The following is a 20,834-nucleotide window of genomic DNA, read 5'->3' on the forward strand; positions in this document are numbered from 1 at the left end:
TTTCTTTTGCAATTTCATCTTAAGATCGGTCACAAATTACTATTTTGCAACGGATGTTTTTCTGTATTTTTGGTTAGTTTAGTGCAGGTTCGTGCAACATCCGGCCCAGAGCCAGAGCATGTCCCGCGACGTCTATCTGTGTAGCCCGCGCTAAATGCGTCAGGTAGTCCATTGTTGTATACTATTCACTGTTAAATCGTAGAAAGTTGTTATTTAGCATTTTTGACATTGTATTACAAGGTAAAGCTCTCTGGTTTAAAATTTTGCCCCCGTGGACCCTTGAAAACAACCCAGGTAACCTTGAAAGGGCCGTGAACTGCAGGTTGGAAACCGCTGCAATAAGAGATGTTTTATCAATATCTATCAAATTGGCCCTCGCATCCTTATACATGTAAATTGTGGCCCATTGCGATAAACAGTTGCACGCCCCTGGTTTAGTGATATTCCTATTCATAGTGAGGTGACTGGTTCAAATTCCAGGCAACTTATCACTGATCAATGTAATACCCTTGCTTTTTTATAGTTGATCGGAATCAGGCCCAAAAGTTGCGTAGCTGATTTTAATTTGGTGATTGTTTAACACAGTGCTATTGTGTAGCATTGCTTCCTATCCTTCACCGATGCTTATGTCCCTTTGTACGTTGGGAAAATGTAACCCCTGAAATGCCTTTCTGCTTTGTGTGTAACTTTGATAACTAAGCTTATGTCGAAATAATAACGCATACAAAATACTTTGACATTCTAAGTCAAATGTTCACATAATAAATTTACATTAACATAAGTACACGACGAAAAGCAGATTGAGTATAATAAGATTTTGCAATGCGAAAACAGCATCATATTGTTTAAGTTTTGGGTTGTTTCATTCCCTGATCTCAATCACTCTGTCGCCTTCTTCATCTGCACGAGCATTGTATCTCACAGCTAATTCAGATGAGCGATTTGCAGATGCACATAGAACGGACAATTTCTCGATCAGCCATTTCTTTGCCCTGGTAAGTTGATCTTCTAAAACTTTGGAGTAAAGCAAGGGATTAAGAGCGCTGTTGATTGGAAGCAACAGACAAGCACTCAACACATAAGCATCTGGTGGCATATTGATTCCTCCAATACTCAAATATCCCATGACACAAATTGGAATCCAGCAACAGAAGTCGGTCAAAATCAATCTCGAGATTCTCTTTTGCATCTTGGAGCTGACATCGTTACTTCTAGATCCTTTCATGCGGTTGCTCTGTTTGTAGATGAGAACATATGCAACCACCATGTAGATGAACATGAGAAAGTTGATTGTGATGAGGAAAGTTGAATATTCCCAAGCAAATTCACTGGTTGTGGCAAACAAACGTGGCATACAGACACTTGTTTTTCCATAATATCCAAACTCTCCTTTGACTGGGTTGCGAGGAAATGCCATTCTTATAATTCGTTTCACATCTTCCCACCTCTCGGGTTTTACATTGGCAATTCGCTCTGCAAGAAATGACATGTCTTCTCTGGAAACAATATCATTTCCAAAAATGTTGTTTGGAAACCAAACATCAGTTGTAAAATATCCTGAAGTGACTTTTAGCAAAGGAACGGCAGCTAAAACCCAGGCAAAACAATTCAGCAAATAAAACTTTACAAACACCTACACTTCGAATTGTAAATGGTTTAAATGCTGATATTAGACGAAAGGTTGTCATGGCTGTCATTGTAAACGCTGATGCCTCTGAAGAAATAATTGCAAGTGCTCCAAGTCCTCAACACAAACTATTGGACCTCCACTCCTTATCATACAAACAATACGAGCCAGAAAATCGAGTTCCTTGCACAGTAACTACAAGCAGATAAATTTCCATGAGGAAATCTGAGCAACAGAGGTTTAGAATGAAAACAGTGGTGTTGATGAAAACGTTTTGGTTTTTGTCTTCATTCCATAAGCTGTAAGCAGTTGCAATGAACACAAACAAATTTCCTCCCAAGGCCAACACTGCTGTTATCCAGAAAATTGCTCGGTATATAGGATTTGCAATCATTTGGTTGACATCTGCAAACGCGTCCCCAGCCAGTCCACACATTCATCACTTCCATCCGAACAATCCAGAATTCCGTTCTGTACCAGTTTCCATTCAATTGACAAAGGTTTTTTGTTTGTGCAATAAAACCTTAGTCTTTTACAACGACATTCGCTTTCATCTGATTCATTGTCACAGTCGATTATTCCGTCACAAACAGATTTTCTGTCAATAGAAAATCTATCTTTGGATTTGCAATAAAACTGGGTTTTGTTACACAGTTGTAAAGATTCATCCGATCTGTCGTCACAATCGACTTTTCCGTCACACACCTGAGTGAGTTTTATGCTGATTTCTCCATCTGAGGAACAATCAAACATGTTTCGACAATTAATTTCACCAACTATTCCCAATATGTCATTAATCGTTCCATCACATCCGAACCTCAACCAGTCTTTCACAGCAGAAAAATCATCTCCAAAACTCGACAAGATATTGTTTAACAAATTGTAATCTGTTCTCGCGCACTTCAAAACTTCTTTAACTCCGATACCATCAGGATTTCTCAATATACATTGAGTTCGGAAGTCATTTTGAAACAAACAATATTTCGTGTTTATTTGATCAACACATTGCACGCTTGAGTTGCACAACTTTCCACTTTGAACTGAACATGCAGATTTATTTTGGCAATGTATCTGATTTGATGGACAAGTACCCCTTATATCATTACACAAACTTTGATTCAAACACTCATCTGACATATCAAAGCAATCCACTATACCAGGTGTGGCCAACACGTCGATCGCGATCGACTGGTCGATCGTCTGCTTTTGACTGGTCGATCGCACTAAATTCTCCATTACTAATCAAAATCTTATCAATTGAAAAACAAATTAAATAATATAAAACAGCACTTCTGACATTTTGACACAACCCACAAATGTGCAATGAGACAATAATAATGTAAATGTCACTCTCTTTGTTGGGTAACAATTGTGATTTTCGTTTGTCGTCACAACTTTAATGTTTGCGTTAACGAAGCAGTTGCAATTGATTGAGGAGATTTAAAAGTTTGAAAAATATGTACATATGCGACGTTTTATTGTTGCAAGAACTAGGTGATGCTTTATAATAAAACTCATGAATATAAATATGTGGTAATTGTCAATCAAATCTCATGCAGAAATTTGCGTTATTGCTTTGTGTAAGTGGTAGCCTAAATTACTACTGATCAGTCGATCGTGTGCAATTAAGAAAATTTTCGTCGATCTTAACGACTAACAAGTTGGCCACCCCTGCACTATACCGTCACAAACTTGCTTGGGTGATATGATCAATTTTTTATCCAAGCACTGAAAACATTTGAACTGTCCATTAACGAAACAAAGATCAGATTTATCAGAACATTGAGCCACTGAATCGTAAATGTTAGGTTGAGGCAAAACACAAACACCATGTCTCGATGATCCAGAGCATTTAAATCCAAATCCTGACTTAACTTCATCGCTATGGTCACTGCAACTACTAAATGAGTCACAAAAACCACTTCCAGCTATGATTTGTTGTTTTTCACAAATGACATAATTCTGACAAAAAATTTCTTTTTTTGTGCAGTTTGAAGAGACGCAAATCATATTCTTGCTTTCACAACTGCTGATGTCATCAGCACATGATGGTTGGATTACTGTATTACACTCTGCCGGAACTGTGGAATGTACAAGATACCTGGCAAGTTGTTCACTGTTACAAATTGTGACAAACATTGTGCAAGATTGACATGTGAAGTTGGAAACTGAACAAACTTCGTCACTCCCATCATAGCAATCCTTAAGTCGATCACCAATCCAGTCAAAAGGTATGCATCTGCCAGTAGATGGGCAATGTTTGTTACCAGGTTTACACGGACATCTGGCATAAACTCCAGAGCAGTTACATGTGTAATGTGACTCGTCACTACCATCAAATCAGTCACGATTTCCATTGTTTTGTGTCAACACAAGCACATTGAAACTTGTTAGCTGGACAAGAGCAATTAACTTCATCACTCCAATCTCCACAGTCATTATATCCATTACATTGGAAGTTTTTGTTAATGCAACCAATGCCAGTGGTGCAGTTTTTTGTTTTGTAACAATCACATTCAAACTCCCAAATAGCTGGACAAGTGCAATTAACTTCATCACTCCAATCTCCACATTCATTAAAACCATCACATTGGTATTTTGTTTTTATGCAACCAAAAGTGCATTTCTTTGTTTTGTAACAATCGCATTCAAAGTTATGAGCTAAACATGTGCAATTAATTTCATCACTTCCATCGAGACAATTTTTCACTCCGTTGCAGCGCCACTCATCCCACACACACCCATAAACACCTGGACAAGTTTTGTTGAAGCAGTCACACTGAAACCTGCCTTTAGGACAAACCTCACTTAACTCGTCACCCCAATCACCACAGTGGTTGATACCATCATTTACCAACGACATGTCAATACATCCTGGTTTGTCCTCACATCGACCAAACTTGTGACAAGCACATTCGAACATTGAAGAAGGACAGGTGCAGTTGGGACCGCGATACGGTTTTTCGCACACCGAGAGATTTTCAGGTTCTGTGAATAAAATTGAAAATATAGGTTTTCTAGAAAAGTAAAATGATGCACAAGTCTGAAAGAAATACATCAGTTGAATTTGCTACAAACATGTGCTATTAACTTTTGAATTGATCTTGATCGAGGTAAACTTACTTGTATAAGGTAGAGGAGCGAGACTGAAATCCTCGCCCGGACATTCACTTTCCGCGCATCCGACGAGAAACAATAGAAATAATATCCACAGCATGTTTATGATTTCTATATAACAACTGTTAATATAAGAGTTTAGTTTTTTATTGCAAAAAAAACTCATGTCATGCTTTAGTCTTAACATGTTCCCTGTTACCGTGAACTTAAAACTACTATACCGGATAAAACTGAATCAAACCCGGACAAAATTATTTATGATTTCTACCAAAACATTTGGCAAACACAAAATAGTATGAACAAATCCAGGTGTTCCCAAATAGAAACCTACACGACTCAATTATTATTTGCACCTTTTACCCCAGAAGAAATATAAATATCGATAATCCTTTATTACCTATACAGACAACTAGGTGGACTCCTCAATTACGTTGCTGAAATGGGAGCCCGCTTACATACTTTTGCAGGGCTGAAAGGCTATAACTGCAAATGCAATTCGCAATTAGCCTATTAAGTAATCTGCAATTTGAAACGTGTTTTTCGCAATTAGCCTATTAAGTAATTTGAAACGTGTAACATTTGGTTGGTACTCATTTTTTGGTTGGTTTTTGCTTTTCAGACATTTCAGTGCAAACAGAAGCAAATTTCATAATTTTGCTACTATTTGTTTTCATTTTATCTGGACGGCCAAATAAATAACGTCTGTTAGTTTAAAGTTAGTGCCTCTTGGTTCTGCACTAAAATAAAAACTCTTCCTGGTTCCCGTACAATTTTATAATATTTTTTGGCATTTAAAGAAAATTTTGGTTTTATAAAACTTGCATACAATATTTATTTAACAAAAGAATTCCCCCTAACGCTTACCCTTGAAGCGCGCAATCCAAGCTTAAAACCCCAAAACAGGATAAGACCCAAATAACTAGCACCCGATTTACTTTTTACAAAAGCAGATTACAAAATTATCAGCAAAACCGCCTCAGTGCGACTTAAAACAATTAAGTAAAACAATTTAATGTGCAAAAATGCGGTCTGGAATAATAGATACATACAACATATCCATTACACCCTGCATTGGAATATAACCACAAAATCAAACACCTTTCGCATTTACGACGATAGACATCGTGAAAGCATTTGATACCGTCGATCATAAATTCGTTCTCCAAATTTTAAAGACCCTAAACATAAATGAATGTACTAGATCAGTGCTCTTCAACCGGGTATACTGTATACCCAAGTGTATACCGCACCAAAATTAGGGTATACGACTGGGGAAAGGTATACGAAGGGAATACAGCTGAGGTCAGTGTTACTAAACGTCGTTATTTTTTATGAAATGCAGGAAGACATAACATCGTGACTTATGGGAGACTGACCTGCTTGTTGTAAATATAATTGCGTCAGGTTGGGATTGTTGCGTCAATAATGTGAATTGTGAAGCAAATAAGCACATACCTGAAGTATCTGTTAAGGTTGAACAACGTACTTTCTGAAATTTTACTTTTAATATTCCTGGAGTAAACGATTGCGAATACAAAAAAGGAATTTTTATCTTTTTGAGATCACGTCAAAATCAACAAAATAAATTGATTTTATAATGATTTGGGGCTATTGAGGTCAACACCACAGCCACTGGCGCCCACTTATGCCCCGGGTTTTGCGTCGCTGACTACGTCATAAACAAGTTTTGCGTTTATTTACAAAATAATGCACATACAGTTTTGTATTAACTCTGTTACTAATGCACAGTCAACGACCATAGGTGTAGAGTTTTTAAAAAATATCGGGGGTGCGACTTTTGATCTTCGGCTCCGATACCTATACCTTGTGCCGTATCTGTACCCGTACGATACTAAGGTATAAGACCAAATACCGACACCTCCACATTATTTTGCAAATTGTCACTTGACACAATTTCTTCGTGTGGTTGGGACGTTTTCTGTGCGTCTGAGATCTTATGCTATTTGCCAAATCAGCAATTTTTTAGAACAATTTACTTAAAAGTAATTCGTTTTAGCGGGAAATAACAGTAGAAGCAATTCACGTTCAAATATAGCTGACTATATATTGTTGACGCCTAAACGGAGGTCACCTTGGATCAAGTTAAGGTCGTTGAAGTGCTTTGAAAATGGACATTAAACACGGCATAGGATTCGTTAATGCAGACCAGCACAACAACATCTATAAGCACCTTGCATTGTTAATGTTGGCGCAAGGAATTTATTAACTAAAAAAATAATAATATTTTATTGCACAAGTTTTTGCGCCCAATAATACTAAAAATGTCATGTTTATGTTACAATAAAATCACGTTATTTTAAAAAAAAATCAAGCAACGCATATTGTTATGTCACAAACGTATACAAGTGTTATATGCAATGAGCCATTGGAAAAAACATGCAAGAAGTGTTAACCAAAACTCGGTTAGCAACATCGACACAAATTTAACATGACATAGTTTAAAGAAGGGGTAACCAAATTTTTTTCGGGGCGAGCTGGTTAACATGAAAATGACATTTGACGGCCACATAGCTTGCACGCCCATACGCATACAATATTATTAAGAGACCGATAGCGCTCCTGTCGAACAATAAAATTATTTGGCACAAACTACTGACTGATCCTTTATTTCATCACAATTAACAAAGAAAGGCTTGCAGTAACGAAAGCATTGATACTTTTAAGTCTTGTCTGTGATGTACCAAACTGCCTTTGGACGATATTTATGCATCAAGTTTGAAATTAGATGAACTTAATCCCACATGTTGTTGCGGGAATTTTTGCGCAGCACATTAACTTTCTACGGTTAACTCGTTTTTTTCCAAAATGCATATTTAGAACAAATATTTTCGCGGGCTTTACTTTGGTAATCCCTGATTTAAAATGAAGTAAACTTAAAAACCTAAAATGCGTTACAAACAATTGCTCCGTAAATCAAAGGTACTAAACGACCTAGAAACGTAGGCGGCTTGTTGCGTAAAAATAAAGCATGTGTGTAACAGTTATAGTTTCGTCGGCATCAGCTACTAAAGCATACCAGTACAGAACCACGCCGCAAAGGGTGTAACTTGCGACGTTAGTGACGTCCGGGCTGGAATATTTCTGTCTGTTACAGAGTTATAAAATTCTGCCTCCCCGCCGATTTTAGCAAGTGGGCGCCTATGACCACAGCACATGTCCAAATTGCTGAAAGAATGCAGCAACAAGCTAATCATTAAATCAACTTGTTAGGTTTACACACTTTTGTATGTTAAATTTCCTGAACGTAGCACGGGGGGTGCACAACCTTTCCGCTGTGACGGCCGCATCGTAAATATACTTATTAATAGTGCCTGATAGACAATTTAATTTCTAGCTTGTTACGTAGATTGAGCTGCGCAGTCTAGGGATCAGACTTTAATGTTTATGGCGTCACCATCTAAATTGTGACGCTAATGATGCCTGTTTTCGCATTGTTTATCTATAATAGACTTACAAAAAGTCTTAAACATGCGGCTTCTGGGCTGTTAATATTTTTTCCAGCCCCTTTAAACAAGTTTTGCAAATCCAAATATTTCAGTTTACACGTTCACGGCCACAGGTTGTCTACTCCTGGCCTTGTAGAACAATAATTCACGCGACCAGAAGTAGCTATTGGTTGACTGTTACTTTCTGTGCACAATTAAACATAGCTATCCGTAGGGTATACAAAGTTGCTTAAAAATTGTAAAAGGTACACTACGGGAAAAAAGGTTGAAGAGCACTGTACTAGATCATGGGTAAAGTACAAAAATATTACCAGTAAAATCAACGTAAATGGTACCACAACTGAAAAAATAGATATCAAAAGACCAGTGGCCGTGTGCCAAGCCCTAATTAGTGTGGTAAATAATAATAATATAAATGGATTTAAAATTGGAAAAATTTAAACCAAAATCCAACAATATGCCGACGATTCAACGTTTTCAATTTTAAACAAACAGTCAATACTGGAAACCTTTAAACTAATCGATTTGTATTGTCATGCAATAGGACCGGAAATAAATCAGAACAAAATCAAATTATTTCCCATTTTCAAAACTTTACACGACGAACTAAACTTTAACTCAAGATCCATCGATACACGTGAAAACTGGTCTCCATTTTAAAGACATGCAAAACACTTTGCTATACTTTCGCACCTAGAAAACTCCCATTTATCGACAAAATTCCAATTGTCAATATTATTTTTACAAAAAAAATATTTATAGCTAGAACAGTAAACCGACTCCCACGCACATATGCGCAGAGTTTTACAAAAATGCAAGGTAGCGGACGTAAAATATGACGTCACTAATGCGTGCAACCACAACAGCTCAAACTTAAAGCCCAACAAAGTTTCAATAAAATGCAACGTTCGTCAAAATCATTAATAAGGTAATGTGAAATAAAAGATAGTGACATTGTATTTCAAAACTTTCTATCCTGTATATGCGACATATCTACAATTTAAAAAACTAAGAGATATAACCACCAATGACCAGCTGTTTAAGTATTGAATCTTGCAATTCGTGACAAAATTGTAAATAGCAATGACTCATACAAGTGAAGATAATTTACAATATGATAAAGAGGCAACCACTGTTAGAAACAACTGTGCCGAGATAGTCACAACCGCATCAAGTGAGTCCCCTGTGTCGTATTAAAATATTTTATATTTCTTCCATTATTTATTCGTTTCTACATGTATACGATCAAATCGTGACTATAACGTTCGTTACTTACAGCAACAGTAAGGGCTTCACATGGCCTTAGGCTATAACCAGCATTTAGTTGATATTGCGAGTTTAGTAGGCACAACAGGTGCTAACAGAAAAGTCTACACTAGGCCAGTCAAATTCGCGGCCCACGAACAGTCAACCACAATTGTATTTAGTCAGATTTTTATCTAAAATAATAAGTTTTTCTTACTTTTTAAAGTTAAAGCTATAATTTAAACAGACGTTTACCGAAATCTAATGTATAAATACAAATTCATATGTTATGAATAAAAACGATAGTAATTAAACTGCTCCTCAAAGTTTCAGGGTGTACAACCTGCGGCCGTGCGTTCACATTTAAATATAATATATATGTACTGGTGGCCGTGATGTAATTACAGATTATGAAGCAGTTTGTATGTGTTAAATTTTGTGACGGGTCTAATGATATAGTACCCAAACAGTGGCTGGTAGGGACAAGTGAGTGTGTAGCGGTCACGTGCTTTCAAACCATCATTTTGGCTAAGCATTACGTAATGGAAAATTTTAACTTTGCAAGCATGACTTTTCGTTCCATGGATTTTATATGCTGCTTTTGCGACATATGGCTTTACTGTTCCATGTGTTCTCATGATTCAGTAACTATTGGAAGCACATATTCAGTGTCGTTGTTACATGTTCCCGTCTTCCTGATATGTTCCAACAGCCTGACCATAAAGAGCTCTACACACCAGACGCGGTTGACGGTTGCGGCTAGCGATGTCAGTCAGCGCCGGCGGTTGTTGGCAGATTTTCCGCGTAACGTTTGGCGCGACGTTGACCCTGCACACCGGCAATACGGTTGACGTCCACGACTTTTTTTGCTAAGACAACTGGCTCAATGTGTTTGACATATTGAGTGTTTCTACGTATTAAGAGAGTTGCTACAAAATTCCGTTGAGTTTATTTTGTGACAAAATATAACGTTGAGCATAATCCTCCTACTGCAGTGGTGGCCAAACTACGGCCCGCGGGCCGCATCCGGCCCCCAGTCCTGTTTCATCCGGCCCCCAGTCCTGTTTCATCCGGCCCCCAGTCCTGTTTCATCCGGCCCGCCAAACACCTTGCCTGGTTTTTCTCCAAGCACCATATTTACCACTGTGAACAAGCAGTGCAACAGCGCTGGCTGCTACTAGCAGTAGCTTGTGGCAAGCGTTGTTATTTTTAGAATATATGCCCTTGCAGCGTTATTTTTGGAACAGTCTGCCAACCATGACGTAAGTAGCTAACATCAAAGTCTATATAAAACACAAGTTGTCCAACCTATTGTTACGCAATAAAGCCTATGGAGCCATTTTGTGTCCAAAATGATACTGTGGGTAAACCTTTTATTAAATACAAGCGTAAACAAGATGGTGTTATTTATTGTTATTCTACTACAATAATATATATTTTAATAAAGATGGCAACCAATTACGATAAATTTTACGTAAACCTCATTTAATCCGGCCCTCCAGTGGCAAGACAGTTGCAAATTTGGCCCTCTGGTAAAAAAGTTTGGCCACCCCTGTCCTACTGTAAAATATTTCCAAAAACAATTGCAACAGCAATATTGAATTTAGTTTATTTCTGTCATTGCTGTTGAAACACACGTTACTGTTTTACAGACACTTTTATGTTTGAAAGTTGGCAATATAATAGCAATAACATAAATGAACACAATTTAGGAAACACAAGATCGCAGAAATGCAAAGAAAATATAACAACCTTCCAAAAAAGCTTAAATGTAAAAAGATGCATGTACATTTTCATTTCATTACAAACTTGCACATTGTTGCACAATCACAATGGTGCTAGATGTTCTGAAGTGTGAGAAAAAACTTTTATTCTTTGGCTGGTGGCATTTTTTTAAGTTTGAAAATTCATCATTTTGCTGTGCGATGTTGGATGAGGTTTTCATTGGGAAATTGCTTTCTATAGTGTGAATAACATGTCACAAATTGATGTCTTGAACTCTGGAAACATATGGAACAGTCGACTAGCAGAAACTACACTTTATTCAAGTATACTAACCTGGAAATCCAATTATACACACATTTTCTTTTCTTGCAATGAAGTTTATTGAACTAGTGCACTGGAGTTGCTGAATCAGTCATAGACATGTAGATTAGGAAAAGTTCCTACAATTCTGCAACAAAACACAGTTGTTAAAGGAACAATACATTTAGAATATATACCAAAATTCACCTACAAATATGCTCATATCAGTAGTAATTCCATCCTGGTAAGATTTTAACAGCAGCACCTCTCTTGCACTTTTAAAGTAGTGGTTTCATAATTACAAAATCATTTCATTAAAAATGACCAGTTGACCACCCAAGACTACACAAACAAGCTGTATATAAAAGTTATTTAAACCACTGGTAATAAAATTTTAGTATGTTTGTATTCAGCATTCAATATCAAACTGTTTACAAGTCGAACACCCGCCGAATACCAAGTTTTTCACCCAGCAGTTCATCGCGGCTGACGGAAAAGTTATATCCGATTTAACTTTGCCGTCACGGCAAGTTGCTGTCTGATGTGAATACCCCGTCGCTTGCCGTCGAACGCAAAAACGCGTCGCTATCCGCCAACCGCGTCTGGTGTGACTCTTGCTTAAGACAGGCTGTTGCGTAAACCGGGTGTTTCGAAATAGTTGTGCAATCCTTTGCAGTGCTGCATATCTTTGCAAGCGTTTAACTTAAAACACACTAATAACTGATGTGAGTAAAATAAGGTACTACTGTTATGGAATGATTGCACGAAAAACGAGTATCAGTTTAAAAAAAGCCAATGTTTATCGTTGATCTTTTTCTTTTCCATTGTATCCTTTTCTTGGAGATTATTAGAGACTCGATGTGTGTTGCGTAACCAGAATAAAAGACAAGAACTAAATTGATCTGTTGCTGGATCATGTCGGCTCTATGCAGCAAGCGTTAAGAATCGTAATAATGAACTTACTCGCTACTGCAGACGACCGATACGAACCACGAGAAGCAGAAGAAACAATAAGCTTCCTTGTAAAGAATGACATAGCTCAGCTGACGCAGGAGAACATTTCCAAACCAATATCAGCTCAAGGCCTTGTTATTCATTGCGGGAACCGCGCACGCGCATACACCTAGCCCCGCAAGTGCAGATGGCCCGAAGATGTCACCAACATGCAATCACTTGTTCAGAAACAAGCCTACAGCAGATTGGACAACCTGTCCTTGTTCTATAATGTGTCAAGCAAGTAAGTAAAAAAAACTATATATATTCGTAGCTGTATTGATTATGTCACAATCATAACAAGTGTTGTCAATTGTACATACATATGAGCAATGTGTGAAAAAAAGTTATTCAAAACAACAAAGTAGTGGATTCTTCAACGGAAGAATGTTCTGGTGAGGAAGGAGACATCCAAGGTTCAGACAGAGCAAAAGCACCCAAATTGAATAAGCAGATGATCCCCCCACTGTATAATTTACTTTTTATTAGTGGACCTTATAAAAGAAAAGGATACATGCCTCAAAGAACTGTGGATGCCAGAACCTGCAGATAATGAAAAAGACCTCGTGGATATTATCACACAGATGAAAGTAAGTTATATATATATATTATATATGTGCAAAAACTTTTTGTTTTTTCTGTGTGTACACTGTACTCATTTTCGGAGATACTGTTGAGCTTAAGTTTATAGTATTAAAAGAAATGATGCTAAAATTACGGTTAATGATTATGGTATGCTAGTTGTTATGTTAGGTAACTTCAGTTCACTTTGATGAACCACTGTTTGTTTCTTATGGCAATTTATTGTTTTAAAAATAATTCTTATTGTGCACTGAATGTGATTGCCAATTGGTCTAATTCCTTGTCTTATGTGTTTCAGGATAAATCTAGATTGGCCAAAGTAATTGAAATGGATGGTCTCCGTGGCAATTTTCAAAATTTTTTTAAAGATTTTTATGACCAAACATCTGGCCTTACAATTTTCAGGGAGTAGTTTGGGGCCTGGAAGACAGCTGACGAAAAAAAGCTTCAAAAGGCATGCATTGTTTGCTTTCTTTTCAGGTAAGACACGTTTTTGGCAATGTCGGCGTAGGGACACAGTGTTACCATTAGATGTTCTTCAATACATGCAACTTCAAAAGGCGACACATGACGAAATCGGCTCGGCTTAAAAAAAAAGTTTTTAACGGCGTGACCGACTGGGACGGCGGTCGTGCGTTGACAGCAAAATGTTACAAATCGCAAGACCTCCAGCTGATAAACTTCCAACTACAGCCGAAGGCGAAGCGGACGGCAGTTCAACTGATCCTTGTTTATCAGACAGTGAGTAAGCGTGATCCTTACGCTTGTTCGTTTTTAAATACAAGCCTAACAGTAACACCGATGGGAATGACCGACTAGACCAGTGGCTCGTAACCGGTGGGAAATTTCCCACTAGTGGAAAATATGGTACATGTCAGTGGGAAATTGCACAGTTCAATGTTTTTTTTTTATTATAAATGTTTTCAAAAATACGGAATGTGGATGGACCAACCATAAATCCGGACGTACGCCCCATGTATGGGGTTGTTTCAATGCCAACCCTTAGCCATACTTTCATGCAAGGTTGAGACACGGTTGTCATGTCCGACCCATACTTGGTTGCACCAGTAAGCCATATACGTACTTGGACACGGCCCGGGCATAAATTTTTGCCTGGTGTGCAATGCGCAAGATGGGAAATGAGCGACTAGACCAGTGGCTCGTAACCGGTGGGAAATTTCCCACTAGTGGAAAATATGGTACATGTCAGTGGGAAATTGCACAGTTCAATGTTACGTAAATTGTTGTCGTTGATTTTTCTCCAATACCTATTTTAGGTTTATATGCATTATTAGGTTTATACAGCAGTATGTCTGTAGTTACAATTCATACATGTTGTAAATCTGATTATTGAGTCAATAAGTGTTTTTTCATCAAACAAAGGCCTGTTATTATTTTGATACACACCGTTGCTAAAGGAAGAAGGGGTGCCTTCGAATACTACATGTGCGCTTGGTAACCTTTTTTCGTGTAACGTAACTTAAAACTACTGCAGGTAACTCTCTTTGGTGCGATTAAACTCATAATAGGCGCGACGTAACTCGAAAATACTGCAGATGTCCTGTTTGTATGCGACGATTCATAAATACTGCAGTTCACTTTAAAACAAGCTTAAAATGCTGGAAAAGTGTTACGATAGTCCCAACAGACACCCAAAACCTAAATCCCTGAACTTGAGACCCTGAAGCCTTACCCTAGCCCTAAATCAATCCCAACCTTTACTGCAGTACCTACAGCTTTTTTAACTTACGTCGCACTACGAGTTTCCTCGCTTCAGAAAAGGTTACCTGCATTATTTACGAACTTTGTCGCATTAAAACGAGTTACCCGCAATATACTTTTTTTCACGGGGTTCGAACCCAGGACACTCCCGGGGACGAATCCCGATCAGGTTTTTTATGTCTGTATATGAGTCAGGCGCGCCAGGTCTTTCGGCCAAGTTCCTGCCCACCTGCAATATACCTAGCAAAGTACCGGCGAACTAAGAGCACTTAGCGCACCAGGTGGACCTGCAGTATTCGAAGGCACAGAGGAAGAAGTAGTAAGGCTAGCTGCAGAATTGTTCTGTTAACAACACATACTTAAAGGCAAGAAACCGCAGAGCTAAAACATTTTAGAATATTTTTAATTTATCATTGTGTTCCGCACGCATCTAGTGTAAGCTAGTGCAAAATGTCGATTGCGAAAGTTAAAAGTAACACTAATCGAAAGTATGACGAAGATTACACCAGGTATGGAATTACTTGCCTCGTGAAAGATGGAGTGGATATACCGCAGCGTGCGTAATAGTTTTATGCGCTAACAGCTGCTTAAAACCATTTCAACTCAACCAGCCTTCACAAAACGTCACAATAAGCTGCAAATGGAGGATGATTTACGATGCTATCAATCCTCGCATCGAGATGCCAGCGATACAAAATCAATCGCAAAAATCACATTGATTAAAATTACCACTTTGCTTATTTTGTTTAAAGTAACAAGTAATAAACTTGAAGTTGTTTTGATTGTTATGTCCGTTTTGCAAAGTTTATAGGCTACAACATAGTGCGTACGGCTAATATTGTTGTGGCACGAAACATTATTAAATTACCAGAGGTGGGAAATTCCAACTTGGTGATTGACATAAGTGGGAAACTACACCAAAAAGGTTAAGAACCACTGGACTAGACGGTATACGTAGGGCAAACACAATGATAAGCAGCCTCGGTCAAGTTAGTTTAAGTGAGGCTCAACGACGTAAGAAGTAAGCTGTCCGGTATGTGCCAGACATGGATATAATGTCTGGCCATAAATACGGAATGTGGATGGACCAACCATAAATCCGGACGTACGCCCCATGTATGGGGTTGTTTCAATGCCAACCCTTAGCCATACTTTCATGTAAGGTTGAGACACGGTTGTCATGTCCGACCCATACTTGGTTGCACCAGTAAGCCATATACGTACTTGGACACGGCCCGGGCATAAATTTTTGCCTGGTGTGCAATGCGCAATGAGACGTGTAGCATCGAGGCAAACTATAACTCCATATCGCGCGATCGGAAACAACATTCTTCATTTTTAAAACAATGATAAAAACGCATACACATTTTTTAACTTAATAATGACAGTCCCCCAAGACTACCATGGGCCCCGGTGCGACGCACCGACTGCCCTCCGCTCTTATGAGGCCTATCTTATTGCCTTTTAGTTGGCTCGCCTAGACTGGAAGCAATAAAAACTAGAAGGGTGGCTTTCTGATATACTTCCATTTTATATATTCTATACGATATTTATCAATTTACTATACACATCATTTGATCTACACATATGATTGTTTTTGTAAACAAAAACTAATGGGTCCCCACGCGCGTGTTTGTGCAGATTTACGGTAAACAAATGTTGCGGTAATTTTTAGATTCTTAAGGACGAATTTTTAAAAAGCATTAACCTAACAATAAAAAAAAATTGTTCGTATTCTTTTTGCACTATTATTGTCATAGAATTACAAAAACATTAAAAAAGAACGAAACAAATACTTTAATTTAATCTCTTGCTTTGACCTAGATATTGTCGTCCAAGGTCGGGTTTTAAACACATTTTTTTCTAGAAAGCTGTAACAGTTGTGTTACAGACACTTTAAATTAAAAAGCAATTTGCTACAAGTGTACACATAACAAATTGTTTTTCATTTAACTTTGTTTCGCAAGACCATTGACGCCAATTGACTGTTTGACCTATTGACACCGTTTTCAATAGCACGCCGTCCTTACTGTTCAACAACACTGTTTAACCTAATTTATACATGCTTTGATTATTGATTCCTAAATTGATTGCAAAAAAACGCTACGTTATGACGAAAGAAAGTTCCGAACTGTGTTAGTAATACCTACTAGTTGACCTTAAGTAACCCGTGGTCATGCGGCGGCCGACCTGACAACGAGCATTTAGAAAAACACTTATCTTGCAAAAATGTCAAGTTTATTTTTTCATCTTTATTTTGATTAACAAGTTTTGCTTGACATATACGAAACCGAAGCACGCTTATTAAGTTTAAATCACGTCATAGGTGTGAAACCTTTGCCAAAACTGAAAATGTGAGTGATAACTTAATAAAACGAAATAGCATTGCTGTGCAAAACAGCTGATTTCTGATCACCGAAACGACGTCTTGTAAAACGTCTGTCCGACGTCAAGCTGAGCCCTCCTGCTATCGTAAACCATTGAGCTACTCTCTTGGGACTTCTGCCTACAGTGCCTTTCTTGACCAAACGAGCGTTAGACACATTTACGTTTCGGGGGCCTGTGGGTGAACCGCTGGGTAATTCGGGGTCAAACTTCAGGTGGACCAAGTTTGGATTAATATCTAACATATGTCCAAATTTCAATAAATTTAAAGCACTGTTTCTTTACCAAACCAGCGTTAAAAATTTTACGTTTCGGGGACCTGTGGGTGAACCGCTGGGCAATTTAGGGTCAAACTTCAGGTGGACCAAGTTTGGATTAATATCTAACATATGTCCAAATTTCAATAAATTTAAAGCACTCTTTCTTTACCAAACGAGCGTTACAAACCAGCGTTAAAAATTTTACGTTTCGGGGGCCTGTGGGTGAACCGCTGGGTAATTTGGGGTCAAACTTCAGGTGGACCAAGTTTGGATTAATATCTAACATATGTCCAAATTTGAATAAATTTAAAGCACTCTTTCTTAACCAAACGAGCGTTACAAACCAGCGTTAGACAGAAAAAAGAAAAAAAAATACGGACAAAAACAATATGTGTCCCCTTCAGGGAAGGGGACCCATAATAACCTGCAGCGTCGCAAAGTCGTGAAACCGCATGGTTTAGCCATATTTATCCAAGACAAAACTTTCATGCAAAAACTTATGGCCAATCAATGGAATTTATTGTGATACCTATTTCCAAGAGAGACCAACAAAAATTACGCACATAATTTAAATCACAAAGCAACAACTGCGTACTCAAAACAAAAGGATCAAAGTTCCAAACTTACCACGTAGATATTTGTTAAGTATCAACCTACTCAATTTCCTCAAGTGTGTAAATTCGAGCAAAAATTACGTTTGGCAATGAGGGTTACTAAAATACCACACATACACACTAATCAGTAATCACCTGTTACAGACCTGGACTATATTACTCAACCACCTCAACAAATTCATTGATTTTGCACTTGTGTGTATTTAGGCAAGAAGCTGAAATGAAATTCTTTGTACATTTAGGGCAATGAAGTTTTTTTAGATTGCCTTTTCCATGTTCTGTTCTCATGTGATCTTGAAACTTCTCTATTCTTGGAAAGCTAAGTGGACATTCAGTGCACTAATGACGTTGCGGCGTTGTGTGAACTTTCATGTGACTCAACATATTTCCGCGCTGTCGAAATTTCTTCTCGCAATACTTACAAGTGAATGGCAATTCGCCGTTATGGAGTAACATATGGTTTTGCAAACTTTGACTGTATCCGAAGCTCTCTTTGCAAACTTTGCACTGGTAAGGTTTTTTCTTGAAATGAACTTTTTCCTCATGGGTCGTCGCTAGTGTTTTTGTTACAAAAGTCTTTGAGCAAACGCCGCAATTAAATTGTTTTTTTCCGGTGTGTCGCACCATATGATACTTAAGATGATGCTCTCGACGGAAAGTTTTCTCACAAACGTCACATCTAAAGGGTTTTTCGTCATTGTGTACTCTCATATGGGCGATCAAGTTATGCTTCTGGTCTGAAGAGAACGTACATTCCGAACACTGGTGTCGCTGCTGCATGGACAGTCCTGGATGTTGTAATTTAAAATGCTCCACGAGATTTGCTTTGGTGTTGAACTGGTCTTTACACTTGATGCATTTGTAAACCAAATCTGTAAAATTGTTACGGTTACATATAGAAACGAAGTGTAACGTGGTACCAGTGTCTAAATGAAAATGATGCTGCCACCAATCAAATAAAATCTTTCTACTCAAATTTGAAAAGTTATTTAATATTTCGGACGAATTTAGCGTTTGTGAAAACAAATGTCAAAACCAGTTTGTGCGATTAGAAATTTTTGTGACGATATAAAAGCATTTCAAACAAACCGTGATGAGATTTTTCGTAAAGTTTGCAAGTCCCCGTTTGTGCAAATTGCTTGTCGCAGAACTTGCATCTATACGGTTTTGCTCCCGTGTGTTTGTTTAAATGCTGTTCATAGTTAAACTTTCGGTTGAAGACCTTTTGACAGAAACCACAAATAAACTTCTTTTCTTGTTTATGCGTAGATCGCTTGTGACTTTTCATGGAACTTGACTGGCTAAACTTTTCCCCACATTCTTTGCATTCGTAAGGCTGTTCAAAAGTATGCGTGCGAGTGTGAAGTTTTAGATGCTCTTTCCGCTTGCAAATATCGCAGGAGACTGGGCGTTTCAGCTCCTTCTGAAAAGACATATTTATGCAGTACAACAATCACCGACTAATTAATAACAAAGCTAAAAGCTAGCAAATGTTAGCGTTAATTGAAGCTTTCAAATTTAGCCTGTTTTAGCAATGCGTCTCCACCTTCAAAGTTTGCTGTACAGACATTTGAGCTCATTCGACACAAGTTACTATAGCTCACTATTTATCCCAACCGTATTTTTTTAGTTCCTAAATATCGCAAACCATAGGGTAAAAATGATTTTTTTGTCTCTGAAGGTGCAAGAGTGCAGTGGTGCAAGAAATCCGATAAGACTTATCCAACTTTTTGTTAAGAAAAGATACGTTCAAGTTAGGTACTCACCAATGGTTGTACTTTCCCTTGTTTTTCTTACAACAAAGGGGTTTAGTCTCAAACTTTTGAAAACACGCAATTTAACACCATACAAAGACCCTATAACAGTGACTTGTTCTTCTTACTTTAGGGTATTTTTCGTCTGGTTACTTGCATACGTCGGTGGGTGGTTCAGTTTTGTTGTCTATTAGCATAAATTTTCATTCCTTCGAGGACAAGCAACTAAGTCAACCCACAAGTTGCATTTCGCATCAAACACATTTTATATCTATATTTCGTGCGCGAAAAACGCAATTAAATTTCAGACGTTGACGGTAGCTACGCCTAAAAACAGCTTGAACTGTCGGGTTAAACTGCAATCAGTGCTGGATTAAGGGTCTGCTGGCCTGCAGGCACATTTTATAAGTGGCCCGAAAATCAGGGTTGCCAACTAAAAACATAGACTGTCTCAGTGTTGCAAAATCATTGTCACAAAGATCGTTGTTGTAAAGTGGCCTGGATTTTTTACTGTCCTGTGGACACGTGCCTACTTTGCCGGATGGTTAATCCGGCACTGACTGCAATATAGTTTTAATAGAACAAATAACAATTAAAATGTTTACTCAACCCAAACAGTAAAAGCTGCAGTAGTGTAGCCTGAAATAAGTACTACAGCAACTTTCAGCGATCATCAAGACAAATCGTAAATAGTGAAGATCAACTTCCTTAGAACACTAGCTTGGTCGTGATTAAACCGAAAAGAAAAACAGAAGCAATCTGGTATTTAAATTACTGAAACCCACCGGCAACTTTTTCAATCCAGGTTCCAATCAATTTTCACACTGGGGGTAACATGTGGCGTCACTTGCAAATGCTTTCATCTCTGCTGTTTTACTGGCTGTTAGGTTGGCTTATTGTTGCCGAAATGTTTGTATTTTGCTAACAGTGTTAAAACGACAAACACAATAGTTTAAGTTATTAATTTGGTTCAAGTCGCCAAACAAACACCGACACTTATTTAAGATAATACGCAACACAAAGTGAGTTAGTTCTGGTCTTGT

General features: G+C 38.0%; 1 protein-coding gene and 1 pseudogene across 1 annotated transcript; both read right to left on the reverse strand.

Moving 5' to 3' along the window:
* Nucleotides 1-862: 862 nt before the first annotated feature.
* On the reverse strand, nucleotides 863-2,047 carry LOC145217542 (G-protein coupled receptor GRL101-like; annotated as a pseudogene).
* A 13,952-nt stretch (nucleotides 2,048-15,999) lies between these two features.
* On the reverse strand, nucleotides 16,000-19,657 carry LOC145217543 (zinc finger protein 711-like). The gene is made up of 2 exons (XM_080084807.1): nucleotides 19,127-19,657; nucleotides 16,000-18,909 (listed from the first exon to the last, which is right to left on the reverse strand). Exons 1-2 carry the CDS (start codon nucleotides 19,470-19,472, stop codon nucleotides 18,377-18,379), a joined length of 879 nt encoding a protein of 292 aa, XP_079940933.1. The 5' UTR covers nucleotides 19,473-19,657; the 3' UTR covers nucleotides 16,000-18,376.
* Between the last annotated feature and the right edge of the window lie 1,177 nt (nucleotides 19,658-20,834).

This window comes from Phallusia mammillata, chromosome 3, assembly GCF_965637545.1.
Source record: "Phallusia mammillata chromosome 3, kaPhaMamm4.hap1.1, whole genome shotgun sequence".
Classification (NCBI taxonomy): Eukaryota; Metazoa; Chordata; class Ascidiacea; order Phlebobranchia; family Ascidiidae; genus Phallusia; species Phallusia mammillata.